Source organism: Littorina saxatilis, linkage group LG3, assembly GCF_037325665.1.
Source record: "Littorina saxatilis isolate snail1 linkage group LG3, US_GU_Lsax_2.0, whole genome shotgun sequence".
NCBI classification, from domain to species: domain Eukaryota; kingdom Metazoa; phylum Mollusca; class Gastropoda; order Littorinimorpha; family Littorinidae; genus Littorina; species Littorina saxatilis.
Genome location: NC_090247.1, coordinates 22,163,115 through 22,182,955, shown reverse-complemented (window position 1 = coordinate 22,182,955; position 19,841 = coordinate 22,163,115). Strand labels below are relative to the sequence as shown.

General features: G+C 43.9%; 2 protein-coding genes across 2 annotated transcripts in view; one reads left to right on the top strand and one right to left on the bottom strand.

Moving 5' to 3' along the window:
- Window positions 1-91: 91 nt before the first annotated feature.
- Window positions 92-9,377, top strand: LOC138961130 (uncharacterized). The gene is made up of 5 exons (XM_070332730.1): window positions 92-267; window positions 762-895; window positions 2,378-2,583; window positions 3,567-3,779; window positions 4,825-9,377. Exons 1-5 carry the CDS (start codon window positions 92-94, stop codon window positions 6,001-6,003), a joined length of 1,908 nt encoding a protein of 635 aa, XP_070188831.1. The 3' UTR covers window positions 6,004-9,377.
- Window positions 9,378-9,762: 385 nt separating this feature from the next.
- The window catches only part of LOC138961878 (uncharacterized), an 18,371-nt gene continuing 8,292 nt past the window's right edge, over window positions 9,763-19,841 (bottom strand). Inside the window, exons 2-4 of the mRNA XM_070333560.1 lie at window positions 16,871-17,006; window positions 14,639-14,809; window positions 9,763-10,794 (exon numbers count right to left, since the gene is read on the bottom strand). Of these exons, the coding sequence (XP_070189661.1) occupies window positions 10,650-10,794; window positions 14,639-14,809; window positions 16,871-17,006 (452 nt within the window). The 3' untranslated portion in view covers window positions 9,763-10,649. The remainder of the gene's footprint in view (window positions 10,795-14,638; window positions 14,810-16,870; window positions 17,007-19,841) is intronic.

Genomic DNA, 19,841 nt, shown 5'->3' with positions numbered 1-19,841 from the left:
ACACCAGTAATTACAAAAGCTATATCACTGACACAGACAATATTTATGCCTAAGTTCACTCATTGTGGAAGTAATAAGTATTGCCTTAACCATGACCACACCCACCACGCCCCCCGAGCAGGGCACACAGAGGAAGGAGGTGGAGAGGAAGTCCAAGCTGACCCCCTGTCTGGAGGACTTTGGGCTGAGCAGCTACACGCTCAACATGCTCAACAGACCCGCTCAGCAACCCAGCTTCAAGGTTCCCAGCGCTGCCCCTCCTCAAAGGTCGGGTTTGCTGTTAAGCATGACTGACACACGCTGGCATATAATGTTAAATCCACCTCTCCCGATTACCTTCGTCATCATGTAATATATTTTGCAGTGAAGTGCACGTAAGAAGTACAGCAGGAAGTCACGACTCAATATTCCTGATCAGGGATTGCCAAATCTTTCATTTGTAACTCGCCAGCCGGACGAGTAACTTCAAGAAAGTCACTCGCCCGGCCGAAATTTTGCTGGCCTGGTACGTACCACAGTTCATGCATCTGAAGTGTTTATGTGGCTTTGAAACTCGATAGTACAACCAACAGTGTTGCATTTGATCAACATTTTCACTGGCCAGCGGGACGAGTCGCCAGATGGGTTCTACTAGCCCGGCAGATTTTTTACTCGCCCCTGGCGACCGGGCGGACGATTTGGCTATCCCTGCCTGATCCATGTTTTGGTGCATGCTTAATTAAGATCTCTGACACTTCATGGTCACGTGATGTATGTTGCAGTGAAGTGCAGGTGAGAAGTACAGCAGGCAGACAGGACTCGGTACCCACCCCCTTCCAGAACAGAGGTCTTACGGTCACCCCCAGTTTGTTCTCTCACAGCAATTGCTTTGGTACAGGCAACCGTGGCATGGATGGTAAGGCTAGTTTGTTCTCTTACAACAATTACTTTGGTACAGGCAACTGTAGCATACATGGTAAGGCTGGTTAGGTGTCGTACAGGGATCCCGTTGACGCACAATTTTATTTATGCCTATTTTATAATTGGCTGAAGCATTTCATTTCATTGTGTCGCATGGAATACGCCACACACAAAGATCTGAGAACATCAGGTTTTAAAAAAGAAAGTCTTAAAATGGGGGTAAATTTACAAAGGTTAAGAACAAAAGGTCTAAAAAATCAATGTCTTAAAAGGGGGTGTTTCACTGTACTGAGTGAATATTAAACGGTCGCTCTTGACGTTGCTTCCATGGGGTTAATTCAGGACTATGCTAAAATCGCATGCCACGTTTTCTCAAATGTAAATCCTGCTTTGAGAAATTCATACCCTTGGCTTTCAAACAAATCAAGTACACAGTGGCTGTCCTGAGTACTGCAACATACATGTATCTTTCTCAGAGGGTTGTTCTAATAGGCAAACGTTAGTGTCAAGAAATATATAATGACCCGTTAAGGCAGTCCTTAATTGAGCCCGAAGCTGACTTCAAGAAGTCTCCTCCAACCGAAAACTCAGTACTAAACCTCCCTGCAGCCAGCTTCGCGTAGTATACTTCGCATAGTCTTCGCCCAGTTAATTGTTGGTTTTAGGCATTTTGTCCACTGTTGTGTCTTTCGTGATTTTTTTTAAAGCTCGGACGTTCTATTGTGGTAGCTTCAAAACGGACAGTAGCTGGTAATGTGGACTGTATTTGACGGGCGCAGTGGCGTGGTGGTAAGATGTCGGTCTCTTAATCGGAAGGTCGTGAGTTCGAATCCCGGCCGCGGCCGCCTGGTGGGTTAAGTGTGGAGATTTTTCTGATCTCCCCGGGTCAACTTATGTGCAGACCTGCTAGTGGCTTATCCCCCTTCGTGTGCACACGCAAGCACAAGACCAAGTGCGCTCGGAAAAGATCCTGTAATCCATGTCAGAGTCCGGTGGGTTATAGAAACACAAAAATACCCAGCATGCTTCCACCGAAAGCGGCGTATGGCTGCCTAAATGGCAGGGTAAAAACGGTCATTCACGTAAAAATCCACTCGTGCAAAAACACGAGTGTACGGGGGAGTTTCAGCCCACGAACGCAGAAGAAGAAGGTAGTGTGGACTGTATGGAATCCCAAAGCAAGCTGATCTATTAACCACAGGCACATGTCAATAAAACAGATGTACTCTAGAAAGCTGAGTATGTTTGATGAAATATGTATCTGTTTCGTTTGTGTGTGTGTTAAAACTTAGTGAAGTAGTACTCTTAGTCACGAGTATGTGCAGTTTAAAACTTTCCAAAAATACATTTTTATGACTTAAGTAAATCATATTTTTGTTCTCAAGAAAATTTGACACCAGATTTGTGCTGTCCTTGCCTTGCCTTTTGTTTTTTTAACATTATTAAACACTTAAGAAAGCCATGTTTTCTTAACCAGAACCATTCAGTCTGCCGTGCACGCCTGACATGACCACCAGCATGGCTGAGCAAGCGACGGCAGAATCGCATCGTCACCTGCAGTCTTCACAGGTGAATCTGGCCAAGACACTGGACTTCTCGGACACCCCTGTGCCCCCTGTACTCAACACCCCAGGTGTCAAGCAGATACCTCACCTCAGCCAGCCTCCTGCCCCTCCTCCTCAGGTAGGTGTGATATTTGTGTGTATGTGTGTGTGTGTATGTCTGTCTCTGTCTCTGTCTCTGTCTCTCTCTCTCTCTCTCTCTCTCTCTCTCTCTCTCTCTCTCTCTCTCTCTCTCTCTCTCTCTCTCTCTCTGGTCTCTTTTTCAATGCTCTCTCTTTCTTTCTGTCTCTGTGGTGTGTGTATGTGTCTGTCTGCCTGCCTCTCTCTTTTGGTCTCAATCTCCATGTTTTGTTTGTTTCTCTCCCTCACTTTGTCTCTGTTTGCGGGATGCGCTTGTGTGTATTTGTGCATGCTGTTGTGTTTGTGTGCAGGAGCGTACTTGTGTATATGACTGTGTCTAAGGAGTAAAGTCAGACTACAGCAGTGTGTCCACCCTGTGCAGGGGGAGCGTGGTCCAGTGGCCAGACAGCTCAAGCTGTGGGAGAGTGTGTGTATGTGAGTGTGTACACAGCAAGATGACAGCAGTGTGTCCACTCTGTGCAGGGGATGCGGGGTCCAGTGGCCAGACAGCTCAAGCTGTGGGAGAGTGTGTGTATGTGAGTGTGTACACAGCAAGATGACAGCAGTGTGTCCACTCTGTGCAGGGGATGCGGGGTCCAGTGGCCAGACAGCTCAAGCTGTGGGAGAGTGTGTGTATGTGAGTGTGTACACAGCAAGATGACAGCAGTGTGTCCACTCTGTGCAGGGGATGCGGGGTCCAGTGGCCAGACAGCTCAAGCTGTGGGAGAGTGTGTGTATGTGAGTGTGTACACAGCAAGATGACAGCAGTGTGTCCACTCTGTGCAGGGGATGCGGGGTCCAGTGGCCAGCTCAAGCTGTGGGAGAGTGTGTGTATGTGAGTGTGTACACAGCAAGATGACAGCAGTGTGTCCACTCTGTGCAGGGGATGCGGGGTCCAGTGGCCAGACAGCTCAAGCTGTGTGAGAGTGTGTGTATGTGAGTGTGTACACAGCAAGACGACAGCAGTATGTCCACTCTGTGCAGGGGATGCGGGGTCCAGTGGCCAGACAGCTCAAGCTGGGGGAGGACGGCGGTCAGCACAGCGACAGTCCGGTTCCCCCCATCCTCAGAACGCCCGGCATGCAGCAGATCTCCAAAACCTCGGCCCCTGGTGGTCATGGTAACAGGCTACAGCATCTTACTGACCGCTGCCAGCTAGAGCTGCCCCAAACACCGGAGCTGACCTACAGTCTCAAGGTATGGATGGTCTCCCTTTGTATTGGGATGCTTAGGTTTACAGATCTATAAGAATGTTAACTACAATTTATTTTGTGACTGATACTAGACATGTCTTCATGGCCTCCCCCTTGTTGAGACTGCATTGTGATTCTAAGGTTTACGGATGATAGGTTCAGCGGAACCCCCGTTTTAAGACCTCCAAAAGTCTGAGAAAATCAGGTCTTAAAAAGGAGGGAGTCTGAAAACGGAGGTAAATGAGCAGAAATTTGAACAGAAAATCTGAGAAAACAGGGTCTTAAAAGGGGGGTTCCTCTGTATTTAAGTTACAATGCAGTATGTAGCTGACAAAAGCAAGGTCCACTTTTTTGAGAATGCATTGTGATGCTGAGGGGTACAGATTATAAGTATTCAAATTACAACACAGTATGTAGCTTACAATAGAAACTTCTTCATGGCCTCCCCTTGCTGAGAATGCATTGTGATGCGAATACAAAAAATTTACAGTTTATAAGAGTTCAGATTACTATACAGTCTGTAACTGACATTATAATTGTTTATGGCCTCCCCTTGTTGAGAATGCAAATTTTTGGGGGGGGTTATAAATGTAGACTACTATACAGTATGTAACTAACATTAGAGATGTCTTCCTGGGCCAAAGCAATGCATTCGCGGTATTGTAATTCACTCGAAGTAGAGGTGGGGCTGGTCTTGGTACCACTGAGAACTGCTATAGAGCTGGGCTGAACTATGGCTTGCTCTGCCTTTGGTCAGCTGAAGTCACACACACACACACACACACACACACACACACACACACACACACACACACACACGCATGACCACACACACACGCATGACCACACACACACACACACGCATGACCACACACACATACACACACACACACACATGCTTTTGTGCAGAAGCGGATCACATTCTTAATTCTGAGTGCATTACTCTCACATCTGTATAATCTCCAATCACATAAAAAAAAACAATAAAAACGTCTGCAAATATTGTACAGGAAAAGTAATAATCAGTGGATTGTGTCTCTTGTTGACAGGACCTGGCTACCATGACCTTCAAACACGTCGACTTGACCTCCACCTTCAGCGAGAGCTCCACCAGCATCGCCTCGGACACCATGTCCACCGAGCTCCCTCTCATGGGGATCTACCCCAACCAAGCTCCCCAGAGGGAAAACCCTCCACCACCGCCATCCAGACATGGCCACAGTGCCAAGCCAGCATTGCCCGAGCCGCAGCTGTCTCACTGGTCAATGAACAGACTGACCGCAGAGTCCATTGAGCTACCGGTCACTCCAGAGCTGACCATGTCCTACACCAGCATGTCCAGGGCCGACGCACTCTCTCGTGCCGCTGGGAACGTCACGACTCAGGCCTACAGACTGAGGCAGGGAACGTATGGTCAGAACATAGGAGTCGCAAGTCATGGGCAGGTACCAGAACCCTCACTCTTCACCACGACCAAAGACACGTCTGAGTCTTACAAATCAGGAACAGAATTCGCAAGTCAGGGCGAGGTAGCAGAGCCTGATGTGTCCTACAGATCAAGAGACCGATTTGACTCTTACAGGCCAGGAACTGGAATAATGCGCCACAGAGAAAGACCAGAGCCCGAGCTTTCTAGCAAGACTACAGCCACATTTAACTCTTACAGGTCCGAGATGGGAGTCACAAATCAGACACGGCTGCCGGACCCTGAGCTCTCAAGCATCACCAAGAACAGATTGAACTCGCACAGAGCGGGGTCAAGATTCGCAGGTGGGGAAGAAGTCCCGGAGCCCCAGCTGTCTGACTGGACGAGGGACAGGTTCAACACCAGGGCTGTGGACCTACCGGCCAGTCCCGAGCTGACCATGTCTTACACCAGTCTGGCCAGAAGCTACACCAGTACCTCTCACCCTGCCTCAGTGGTCAGCTCTCGCAAACTGGACACTCACAGTCAGAGTGCAAGTCTTGGTGCTGAAGATCCTGGTTCACAAGACAGCAGCACGTCAGCCCATGTGTCCAGAAGTAGGATCCCAGTAAAGGCAGCACACTCACAAATTCCTCAGTCCAAAGAGAACGCGGGCTACTCTGGCATGCAGAGGCTGACAACAAAGGGACGGCTCAACTTTGACTTGACCGGTTCATCTTTTCCTGACCCGCCCAGGCTGCAGGACCCTCTGAAAGACAGTAACGCCGACCTTCCCTCAACTCCCAACTGGGCGGGGATATAGCTCAGTTGGTAGCGCGGTGGATTTGTATTCAGTTGGCCGCTGTCAGCGTGAGTTCGATCCCAGGTTCGGCGGAAATTTATTTCACAGAGTCAACTTTGTGTGCAGACTCTCTTCGGTGTCCGAACCTCCCCCCGTGTACACTACATTGGGTGTGCACGTTAAAGATCCCACGATTGACAAAAGGGTCTTTCCTGGCAAAATTGCTTAGGCACAGTTAATAATTGTCTACCTATACCCGTGTGACTTGGAATAATAGGCCGTGAAAGGTAAATATGCGCCGAAATGGCTGCAATCTACTGGCCGTATAAAATTTCATCTGACACGGCATCACTGCAGAGCGCCTAGAACTGTACCCACGGAATATGCGCGATATAAGACTCATTGATTGATTGATTGATTGATGGGTAGCTACCATTAATTTTCATGGGCTCCAGAAAATGAATAGAAGGTTTGATGCTTTTACTGCTATGCTGCCATTTTATGAGCTTCAAAAAGTAATGGATGTTTTGGTTACTGTGTAACTGCTCGTTCCAGAAAGGTAGCTCGGTCATTTATCGGTTTCAAACTGGACTGTACTTCAAACTTGAAGTCTTTGATCATCTTCTCTATGGTTGCTGGACTTGATGTAGCACAACATGCCTCAGCATTATCACTTTTTTTTTCTCCTCCGCGGCATGGTGCCTTCTCCTGCTACATATGCACAGAGGAAGTGATGAGCAGTCTTGTGACTGCTGAGAACTGAAGGGAAATAACTCCAATAATTTGTGATGGTTACTATGTCTGTGTAACACTGTCACGAATAAGATTTTTGGGGGCAGCATGGTTGACTGTTAACTACATAGAAAAAAGTGTTGCTGATTGAATATAAGGCACAAAAAAAAAAGGTCTGTTTACGGTAACATAGGCCCAAAAAATAGGGTCGGTAGGTCGGGAATTTATTTATTTATTTTTTTTTTCAAAAAACCATATTTTTACGTTATTTTGCAAAAAAAAACCAAAAGATTTTTTTTTTTTTTTCCCCCAAATGCCAAAAAAAAGTCTAGGGTCGCGCGAAAAAAATAGGGTCGGTCAGGTTACCGTAAACAGACCTTTTTTTTTTCTTGCCTAAGTTCAAACCGGTATGTGTGTTGCTGGGAGAATGTGCACATCACCAGTTTGACTTTCAGTGTTCGTTCTAGGTTCTGACCCCCCGCGGGTTAAGGGGAAGAATTTACCCGATGCTCCCCAGCATGTCGTAAGAGGCGACTAACGGATTCTGTTTCTCCTTTTACCCTTGTTAAGTGTTTCTTGTGTAGAATATAGTCAATGTTTGTAAAGATTTTAGTCAAGCAGTATGTAAGAAATGTTAAGTCCTTTGTACTGGAAACTTGCATTCTCCCAGTAAGGTAATATATTGTACTACGTTGCAAGCCCCTGGAGCAATTTTTTGATTAGTGCTTTTGTGAACAAGAAACAAATAACAAGTGGCTCTATCCCATCTCCCCCCATTTCCCTGTCGCGATATAACCTTCGTGGTTGAAAACGATGTTAAACACCAAATAACGAAAGTTTCTAGTTTCTGGAGAAGGAGGGCTTAAGGAAACATGATACCGATCCATGTACAGCCTCACAAGAAACGTTCCACTGCTGATACGAAAAAGTCACAGACACAAACTTCATTCTGGAAACTGTCATTTCTTCGAGATAAAGACATAAGAAGTGACTGTATTATTTTGTGGCGCCACTGTTTGAATTATTTCGCTTTTGACGTAGGAAATTTCACTCTTGGAAGTAAGGGTATAAAAAAAAAGACGTCTTGGTTTGTTTATGTTGTATCTCATTAACTCATTGTCTCCCAGGTATGGATATATCCGTACCCACTCATATGGCTCTATCTGACCAGGTACGGATATATCCGTACACGCATAGTCACTACATTGCATCTGCTCTCATTTGGCACATATCTGCATTCTGCTCAGACTGTTAGATTCAGTTGTTTCCTGTAACGTCCATCTAACGCCTGCATTCCAGCGTGTTGCTACACAGTTGCTACACAGTTACTACAATTCTGAGTGACATGCTGCAGCACAGCTGGTCTCGGCTAAAAGAAACTTGGTCAACATTGGTGGGGGTACAAAGTGTTAAAGCAATACAACATCAATTTAACAAAAACAAGACTTTTTGACATTCTCTTTGAAAGTGGAAATCTCTGACGTCAGAACCTAAACAAAGTTCTTAAAGATGTCATAACGCGAATAATGTCTGGTAGAAATTCTGTCATTTTTTTCTGCTTGTCTCCCGAGGAAGTGAAAGAATTTTGAGAACGAAGTTTGTCATGGTGACTTCAATATCAGCAGCACAAAATTAATCATAAGGTACCCCCCGCGGGTTAGGGGGAAGAATTTACCCGATGCTCCCAAGCGTAAGAGGCGACTATCGGATTCTGTTTCTCCTTTTACCCTGGTTAAGTGTTTCTTGTATAGAATATAGTCCATTTTTGTAAAGATTTTAGTCAAGCAGTATGTAAGAAATGTTAAGTCCTTTGTACTGGAAATTTGCATTCTCCCAGTAAGGTCATATATTGTACTACGTTGCAAGCCCCTGGAGCAAATTTTTGATTAGTGCTTTTGTGAACAAGAAACAATTGACAAGTGGCTCTATCCCATCTCCCCCCTTTCCGCATTGCGATATAACTTTCGTGGTTGAAAACGACGTTAAACACCAAATAAAGAAAGTAAAGAAAGAAAGAAATCATAAGGTCACTGCGCAGGCTGTGCATGTATTAGTATCTGACTATCATGTGACGGGCGCTGTGGCGGGGTGGTAAGACGTCGGCCTCTTAATCGGAAGGTCGAGGGTTCGAATCCCGGCCGCGGCCGCCTGGTGGGTTAAGTGTGGAGATTTTTCCGATCTCCCAGGTCAACTTATGTGCAGACCTGCTAGTGGTTTATCCCCCTTCGTGTGTACACGCAAGCACAAGACCAAGTGCGCACGGAAAAGATCCTGTAATCCGTGTCGGAGTTCGGTGGGTTACAGAAACACGAAAATACCCAGCATGCTTCCTCCTCCGAAAGCGGCGTATGGCTGCCTTAATGTCAGGGTAAAAACGGTCGTACACGTAAAATTCCACTCGTGTACATGGGAGTTTCAGCCCACGAACGCAGAAGAAGAAGTATCATATATCATTAAAGCAAAGAGAGAAAGGTAAGACTGGATTGTTAAACTACTATTCACTACATGATTGACTAAATGAGGATTACCGGTAGCTTGAAGTAGTAAAGAGTAGTGTGTAACTTATTACATAGTCAATTGGTTCATTGCATGCTGATTGTTATGTGTTTATTGTTATGTGCTTATTGTCTGTTATTCACTTAATAAACATTCTGTAATACTGATTTTTTTTTTTTTTTTTTTTTTTTTTTTTTCTCAATGAAATGAAAAAAAATACTGATTCAGAATTAATGTTTTATTGACGGGTGAATCTTTACTGGTGCACATTCACTTGTAGCATTTGAAACAAAGGACTGCATGCAAAACAAAACTCAGTTATGCACTTATCAGAAATGGCAGAATCAGGTGAAGTGAGAAATTGTGTTTGAATATGTGACAGTGTGCTTCTGTTTTGTAGTTCATAATGCTTTGTTAAACAAACAAAACAGATCAACTGATGTGGGACCTGTTTAAACACACACACACACACTCACACATGTGCACACACGTACATGTATACATACAAACAAAATTGGACTGGAAAAAAAAATCACATCAGTCACAAACTCAGAATCTTCATATAAAGTTTATTGCTTGTTTAAAGTTACACACTGTAGATGATATAAATTGTTTCTTTAGGTTTTCATTCTTTAAGAGATATTCATACAGACAAATAACGTTATCAGTATATGCTCACATGAGATTGTGTCAAAGTACTCTCTTAAATCTTTATTCATAAATCATAGTCATCGAAAAAGTTATTTCAATTTGACAGAAAAGTCAGGATTAGACACTCTGCTCTAATATTGGCTCATGTGGCCTACTGCTAAACTAGAGATGAATGTTTTATCGTCATAAAAAAACGAAATGAAAAATCAAGTGTTGAAATTTGTTGACATGATTTCAGGCACAGTATAAAACGGACAAAACTTATTACAATGAAGCATTGATTTCTAATTAGTTTAGCTTAGCTATTGTATTCGGAACTGTATACCATATAACATTATTATGCATTCGTTAATTATAAAATTAAAGTAAATCACTCACAAGTTGATTTGTTCATTGTGATCATAAGGTTGAAAATCTACGTCTGACAAGTACATTCTTCCGTGCCAGGAAGGACCAATGCTGAGTGAATAAATGTAAGAAAAATAATAATAAATGACTGAAGAAATAGAAAAGGAGAAAAAAAAAGGGTAGAAAAGGCTATTTTATTAGAGTGTGACACAAGACAAAATGTATACAGATGGATAAAAATAGCTAGCGCAAGGTCAAATTAACAAATTTGGCAACTAATGATGATTTTTTTGTAAGGTCAGGGAAAACCAAAAGTCAAGCGCAGAAAAGATTGGGAAAAGGCACAGTTGGACATATAAAAGCAAACACAAGACAAACATTATGCAAAACACAACAGGCTGAATAACTACGCTGACACACCAACAGACAAGAAAACAGCATTACAGCAGAGTGGAGAAGAGAAGTGAAACGAGAAGAGAGAGGGTTGCAGAAAGAGAGGTTGCTGTGTTGCCATCATCCATGTTGTTGTCCCTGAGACTGGCCTGGTTACACGAGGAGAAGTCGTCATCCACCGTCTGCTTATCTCTGAAACCATGGCAACAAGACACGTTTTTACACGTCATCATTATGTCATACGGTGACATCAACAGTCTGTTCTTTCTGAAACCACAACTAGAGAATATTCATGTTCTACAGGCTAAATATTTCGCCTCTTAAGGACAAGATATTTGTTATATGATAAGTCGAGTTTTACGCCCTCACGGCTTTTGATGAGATACACAGGTGTATGCGTGTTTAGGTTGTATCAGCCATCTTCACTTATGGCAGAATGACCGAGGTCTGTTACGTGCTACTGTGGTGACACGGGTTAGGGACATGGATACCGTCTCTGGGTCTGCACATACAGTTGACCCGTGTCCATCCCGGCCCGAATTCGAACCTGCGATCTCACGAACAGTCCAGTGCTCTACCAACTGAGCTACCGGGTCCCCACTATGGCAACAAGACACGTTTCAATACGTCATCATTCTATCATGACTTCATCAATAGTCTGTTTTTCTCTGGAACCATGGCAAAAAGTCACGTTTTGACACGTCATCATTCTTTCATACTGTGACGTCATCAACAGTCTGTTTCTTTATGCAATCATGGAAACAAGTCACGTTTTGAAGCGTCATTATCATGTCATACAGAACATGACATCATTCTGTCATACAGTGACATCAACAGTCTGTTCGCTCTGAAACCATGGCAACAAGTCACGTTTTACACGTCATCATTATGTCATACAGTGACATCAACAGTCTGTTTTCTCTGAAACCATGGCAACAAGTCACGTTTTACACGTCATCATTATGTCATACAGTGACATCAACAGTCAGTTTTGTCTGAAACCATGGCAACAAGTCACGTTTTACACGTCATCATTATGTCATAGCGTGACATCAAACAGTCTGTTTTCTCTGAAACCATGGCAACAAGTCACGTTTTACACGTCATCATTATGTCATAGCGTGACATCAACTGTCTGTTTTCTCTGAAACCATGGCAACAAGTCACGTTTTACACGTCATCATTATGTCATAGCGTGACATTAACTGTCTGTTTTCTCTGAAAACATGGCAACAAGTCACGTTTTACACGTCATCATTATGTCATAGCGTGACATCAAACAGTCTGTTCTCTCTGAAACCATGGCAACAAGTCACGTTTTACACGTCATCATTATGTCATACAGTGACATCAACAGTCTGTTCTCTCTGAAACCATGGCAACAAGTCACGTTTTACACGTCATCATTATGTCATAGCGTGACATCAACAGTCTGTTCTCTCTGAAACCATGGCAACAAGTCACGTTTTACACGTCATCATTATGTCATACAGTGACATCAACAGTCTGTTTTCTCTGAAACCATGGCAACAAGTCACGTTTTACACGTCATCATTATGTCATACAGTGACATCAACAGTCTGTTTTCTCTGAAACCATGGCAACAAGTCACGTTTTACACGACATCATTATGTCATACAGTGACATCAACAGTCTGTTTTCTCTGAAACCATGGCAACAAGTCACGTTTTACACGTCATCATTATGTCATAGCGTGACATCAAACAGTCTGTTCTCTCTGAAACCATGGCAACAAGTCACGTTTTACACGTCATCATTATGTCATACAGTGACATCAACAGTCTGTTCTCTCTGAAACCATGGCAACAAGTCACGTTTTACACGTCATCATTATGTCATAGCGTGACATCAACAGTCTGTTCTCTCTGAAACCATGGCAACAAGTCACGTTTTACACGTCATCATTATGTCATACAGTGACATCAACAGTCTGTTCTCTCTGAAACCATGGCAACAAGTCACGTTTTACACGTCATCATTATGTCATAGCGTGACATCAACAGTCTGTTCTCTCTGAAACCATGGCAACAAGTCACGTTTTACACGTCATCATTATGTCATACAGTGACATCAACAGTCTGTTCTCTCTGAAACCATGGCAACAAGTCACGTTTTACACGTCATCATTATGTCATAGCGTGACATCAAACAGTCTGTTCTCTCTGAAACCATGGCAACAAGTCACGTTTTACACGTCATCATTATGTCATACAGTGACATCAACAGTCTGTTCTCTCTGAAACCATGGCAACAAGTCACGTTTTACACGTCATCATTATGTCATAGCGTGACATCAACAGTCTGTTCTCTCTGAAACCATGGCAACAAGTCACGTTTTACACGTCATCATTATGTCATACAGTGACATCAACAGTCTGTTCTCTCTGAAACCATGGCAACAAGTCACGTTTTACACGTCATCATTATGTCATACAGTGACATCAACAGTCTGTTCTCTCTGAAACCATGGCAACAAGTCACGTTTTACACGTCATCATTATGTCATACAGTGACATCAACAGTCTGTTCTCTCTGAAACCATGGCAACAAGTCACGTTTTACACGTCATCATTATGTCATACCGTGACATCAACAGTCTGTTTTCTCTGAAACTATGTCAACTATAAGTCACGTCATTTTATGATAGGCTGCCTGACATGAAAATTCATCATACACCCTCTGGTTCATTCTGAAACCATGGCAACAAGTTCCATGGTTCCATATCATTCTGTCACATGTACGTACTGTCTGAACTGAAAAACATCTTCGATTTAAGGTTCTAAATGGAGTGGATGATATCGATAATATTTTTTTTAATAGGTCACTGCGGTGGTTTCATCTCGTAATGTTTAGGTTTTCCACAATAAGTATGATGCTGGGTTCATTTAATGAGTTGGACATCGATCCAACCTGCACCCCCCGCGGGTTAGGGGGAAGAATTTACCCGATGCTCCCCAGCATGTCGTAAGAGGCAACTAACGGATTCTGTTTCTCCTTTTACCCTTGTTAAGTGTTTCTTCTATAGAATATAGTCCATTTTTGTAAAGATTTTAGTCAAGCAGTATGTAAGAAATGTTAAGTCCTTTGTACTGGAAACTTGCATTCTCCCAGTAAGGTAATATATTGTACTACGTTGCAAGCCCCTGGAGCAAATTTTTGATTTTTGCTTTTGTGAACAAGAAACAATTGACAAGTGGCTCTATCCCATCTCCCCCCTTTCCCCGTCGCAATATAACCTTCGTGGTTGAAAACGACGTTAAACACCAAATAAAGAAAGAAAGAAAGAAAGAAAAGAAAGAAAGAAAAGATCCAACCTGCCATGTAAGTAAACTCTTTGACGTCAAAAACGACGCAAAGTTCGAAAAGACCACATTAATGCGAATAGCGGCGTCACACAAACATCATGTAACTTCATATGTAAGTATTCCCAGAAAATGACAAAGAATGTCCAGAAAAAGTTTGTCTCAGCGACTTGGTCAAATATGTGACCCTCTACCACAGAATGAGTCGGATGTAAGATATCAGTGTGAGGATCACCTAAGTCACAGGCTTATAACTCAAAAAGTTTTCCCTCTTTTCTAAAACGGTTTTCACCACTGGATAGAGCTTCAAAATCTCTTTAAGATGATGTAAAAATATAAAAATCATGCAAAAGTGACATGCGACTCATTCCGTGGTGGAGGGTCACATATATGTGTCCTCAAAAATACTGGAACGGTAACCACCAGGATGTGCATGTATTGGTGCATTGCTTCTATTTGTAGGCTTATTTTAGTAAGTGTGTGGGTACAATGTTTGCGTGTAACGATATGATGTGAATATGCGATGTGAATGTTACTACATGAATGGTTGATTGATTGATTAATTGATTGATTTTACAGACACACAGTCAAGCTTGTAATTTCTCTTTTAGAGATGAATAAAGATTATTGTATTGTATTGTATTGTATTGTATTGTATCATTATCATTATGGTGGTGCCTGGGGTCACTGTTTCACAGAAAAGGTCAACTCACAGACAGACGGCCCTCTTGGCGAAGCAGCTCCCCCTGAGGATGGTGCCGTTAGTCAAACAGAAGGGGATAGCGTCCCTTGCACACACCATGGGGTTGAACTGGTCACAGTCAAAGTTGCTGTGGCTCTGCTTGGAACACGCGGAGAACGTCTCGTCGATCGTCGCCTTCTCTCTGAAATAAGGAATGTGATAGGTATACATAGTGTACAAGTCCTTATCGACTAGGGTAGAATTAACTGCAGTCAAAGTTTCTCTGCTTTCGGAACACGCCGTGACTGAACGTCTCGTCGATCGTTGCCTTCTTTCTGAAATAAGGAATGTGATAGGTATACATAGCGTATAAGTCTCCGTCGACTGGGGTTGAACTAACTTCAGTCAAAGGCGTTGCTATGGCTCTGCTTGGAGCACGCCGTGAACGTCTCGTCGATCGTTGCCTTCTCTCTGAAAGAAAGAATTTGATAGGTGTACAGATTGTACAAGTCTCCGTCGACTAGGGTTGAACTAACTGCAGTCAAAGTTGCAATGGCTTTGCTTGGAACACCCAGATAACGTCTCGTCACTCGTGGTCTTTTCCTTTGGAAAGAAAAACCGGCATTTAATCATGGTAACGGTAGAGTCGGCAGGTACAAGTCTGCAGCAACAAGAAATGTTTCTCAGTTCCACGGCCGGAAGCAAAATCAGTGTCTGCTTGGTCGCTGTGGCTCGGCTTGGAGCACGCCAAGAACACGTCTCGTCAATCGTGACCTTCTCGCTAAAAGAAGAAATGTGAAAAACAAGTATTGAGCTCACTGTGGGTATACAGCAAGTACAATACCTCTTCTTCTTCTTCTTCTTCTTCTTCTTCGTTCATGGGCTGAAACTCTCATGTTTTTTCACGAGTGGGATTTTACGTGTACGATTTAACCCGCAATTTACGGGGATGCATGATTTGTAGTTTCGTGTTTAAATAACCCACCGAACTCTGACACGGATTACAGGATCTTTTCCGTGCGCACTTAGCCTTGTGCTTGCGTGTACGAGCGAAGGGGGAATAAGACACTAGCAGGTTTGCACATAAATCGATCTGGGAGATCGGAAAAATCTCTACCCTTAACCCACCAAGCGTAACCGGGATTCGAACCCCGAACCTGGAACACGGAAGGCCGACGTCTTAACTACTAGCCGCTACGCGCCCGTCAGTCCGTCCTGACCGTCGTCTTCTTCTTCAGCGTTCCAGAAATTCTGGTGACGTGTGAGGTTGTTTGCCCATTTGGGTTCCCCACACTATACTCTGAGAGCATAGTCAGCTTCACTCCGCTTTTGTTGGGTAGGCACTGCTGGGTATTTTCGTATTTCCATAACCCACCGAACTCCGACATGAATAACAGGATTTTTCCGTGCGCACTTTGTCTTGTGCTTGCGTGTACACACGAAGGGGGTTAAGTCACTAGCAGGTCTGCCCATAAGTTGACCTGGGAGATCGGAAAAATCTCCACTCTTAACCCACCAGGCGGCAGCGACCGAGATTCGAACTCACGACCTCCCGATTAGGAGGCCGAATTCTTACCACTGCGCCACTTCGCCCGTCGACCGTCGTCTAACTGGGCTGTTATGACTGTGCTGTAACGATCGGGTTGGACATTTTGGAAACATGAGTGTTGCATTGTTAGCGCTGCAGGGCTGACATTATGACAATAATGTTGCTTTTATTGGCTACTTTATGAGGGGTAAATGCCACATGGAGTTCACACATCCATTATGTGAAGTTTGCGACAGTGCGACATTTACATCACCATCTGCCGTAGTACAAAAGATTTTGGCACCGTGTTGGGAAACGAAGTAGCCAAAAGGAACGTCAGAGGGGAAGGTGAACATGGTTTGAGTGTGTGACTCAGTTATAAGAGAAGACTCGAATGTTTTATTTTCACGGTATTACGTGTGATTATGTGTACACACACACACACAGACACACATCACACACACACATCCATTCGTAACCCACACGTACACACATACACACACACACACACTCATACACACACACACACACACACACACACACACACACACACACCATCACCTTTGAGTGTCAGTGGCAGCATTCACTGGAATATGGTCATACCGGATGTTGATTTATCACGAAATCAGTGTTGGCTTTTTTTTCAGAGAAGAGAAAAACGTTTGCTTACGCACAGAGGATGAAAGCGATGGGACAATAAAGTAATGAAAATGGGAAGAAAACACGCATACTCACAGACAGACGGCGCGCTGGGCATCGCAGCGTCCACTGACGATGGTGCTGTTGGTCAAGCAGAACGGGACTAAGTCCAGCGTGCAGACTTTGGTGTGTTCGTAGTTGACACAGTCAAACATCTCCCCCCTCACCACACCTGCAACATACAGCAACAAGTGTATGATATATAGAGAATACTACATGGCTTGCTGTGTCGTACCAGACTTACAAGAGTTTTTTGTTTTTTTTTAAATAGGCCTAACTGCGAGCGAAAGCGAGCTGTTCACTATTTGGAAAAGCAACGAGTGTATGCAAGTTTATCACACGTTAGGGTTTGTAGTTGACACAGCCAAACATCCTACCCTTCACCACACCTGGAACATGCAGCAACAAGTGTATGATATATCAAGTTTATCACACGTTAGGGTTTGTATTTGACACAGCCACAAATCTCACCCTTCACCACACATGCAACATTTATCAAATCGTGCCTCGTAGATGCATGATTACCATAAAAGTGCATTTGGATTATTTCGTTCAAATTACAGTGGAACTCCCATTTTTGAATGTGTGTGTGTTGATAAACTGTGTACATTTACCACCATTTTAAGACCTGATTTTCTCTTCTTTCCTTTTTCAAAGTCCCAAAAGAGGGGTTCCACTGTATCATCAGCTTCCACACCGTCACACAACAACGGTATGGACAGAAGGTCATGGCCACAAGTCTGTCCAAACACCACACCTGTAGCTTGACAGACATGAGTGGTACATACACGTATCAGAACTCGCAGTCGAACCTCTCAATAACGACCACCCTAGGGACCGACCAGAAGTAGTCGCATGAGACAGGTATTCGATATTATCGAAAGGTGAACGGTATGTAGAATAGAACTAGTCGTGGCCGGGTTATTTGGGTTGATCTGTGTGTGCAGGTGGTGGTTATGGAGAGGTGGTCGCTAAGGCAGGTTCGACTGTTGAACGAAGTGCCTGGATATCTGGGAGGCAAGCTACGAGTTTCAGTTCTCACCAAAGTCAGTCGCCATCAAATATGTACCAATCGTGAGACAAGGTGTTTCCTGGGTATATCTTCACACTATAATGTGTCAGAAGGGGCAGTCAAAAGGCGTCTTGATCATTTATCATAAAGCCGAACAATTATTCTGTCTGCTTTGATTTTGAGTTTGTTTCATAGTATTATTGTTCATACTTCTCACAAAACGTAGCTTCTTAGTGCAGTGTAGTGTACGAGCTTCGTAGACGTGTAACACTAGGGAGTTGTGACCCGGAAACCGGCTCAAGTTGGGGCCTCCAAACGCTGTTCGTAACATATACACATAACTTGACAGACTGGTTTATTTTATGTCTTGATGTCAGTGCTCCTGTTGTTGACTTGTTTACAAGTATCGACCTCGGAACCTAACTGACGAGGTTAGTAAATATGTTTGTCAACACTGACGGAACTCAGACTTGTCACTCAACACAGGTTTACACTTTCAAGGCCAACTCTTTGACCCAATTCCTTCTAAACGCGAGAGAAAATGATGTTGCATGTTATTCAATAGTTCTGGTGTAACTTACTGTCTGCACATTCGAGCTCGTGATTAAGATTGTTTGTTGTTTTCTTTGTACTCTTTGAAGAGAGAACTTTATTTTCTTGCTGGACTGTGTGTTGCAAACTCCATGACAAAGTCATTGCAACTCCGCGGATACAGACTGAACAGTAAATCTGATTTTCCAATTCAGACTATTTTATTTAAATGTGATGTTTTGCAAATATTAGGTCGTATAATTCTTTTGCACTAGCGCGCACACACGTCCGCACGCACGTATGCATGGACGCATGAACGCACACACGCCCGCACGCACACACACACACACACACACACACACACCGTCACTGCACATACCACACAAACACACACACACACACACACACACTAAAAACTCACAATGTACATACTACTATCACCCCCTCCCCCCCCCCACACACACACACGCACAGGTGCCCAGGTCCCACTGACACAAACAGATGCATTGTCCTATGTTGGTACGACTTCGTACATCAGTTTACGATCTTCGAAAGCAATGGGGGGACTGGCTGAGCTGAGACCTTTTCCCAACTGTTGTTAGCGGGGAAACCATCTTGGCAGTAAGCCTCCATTAAAGGCACCATCCCTCCCTCCAGTGTTAAGCTTTCTTTGGGCATTTAAAGACCCAACGAGGCCAAACAGTTAAGGCACCTCATTCAAACAATCAAAAACCGAAAAAACACTTTCGAGATACAAAGGGGCATAATTATAAGCGCTCTAAATTAAAATGCTCACGACACGTGCAACGAGAGTAAATAAGAGTGACGCGGAACCAATCTCCTGGCACCTAAAATGATAAGCCTGTCCTTAACTGGACGAATTCGACTACGCGAAGTTTACTTGGCGAAGCTGGCCGCACGAAGCTTTAGCACTGAGATTTTGTTAAAAAAGACATCGCGAAGCTGGCCGCACGAAGCTTTAGCACTGAGATTTTGTTAAAAAGACTTGGCGAAGCTGGCCGCACGAAGCTTTAGCACTGAGATTTTGTTAAAAAGACTTGGCGAAGCTGGCCGCACGAAGCTTTAGCACTGAGATTTTGTTAAAATGACTTCGCGAAGCTGGCCGCACGAAGCTTTAGCACTGAGATTTTGTTAAAATGACTTCGCGAAGCTGGCCGCACGAAGCTTTAGCACTGAGATTTTGTTAAAATGACTTCGCGAAGCTGGCCGCACGAAGCTTTAGCACTGAGATTTTGTTAAAAAAGACTTCGCGAAGCTGGCCGAACGAAGCTTTAGCACTGAGATTTTGTTAAAAAAGACTTCGAGAAGCTGGCCGCACGAAGCTTTAGCACTGAGATTTTGTTAAAAAGACTTCGCGAAGCTGGTCGCACGAAGCTTTAGCACTGAGATTTTGTTAAAATGACTTCGCGAAGCTGGCCGCACGAAGCTTTAGCACTGAGATTT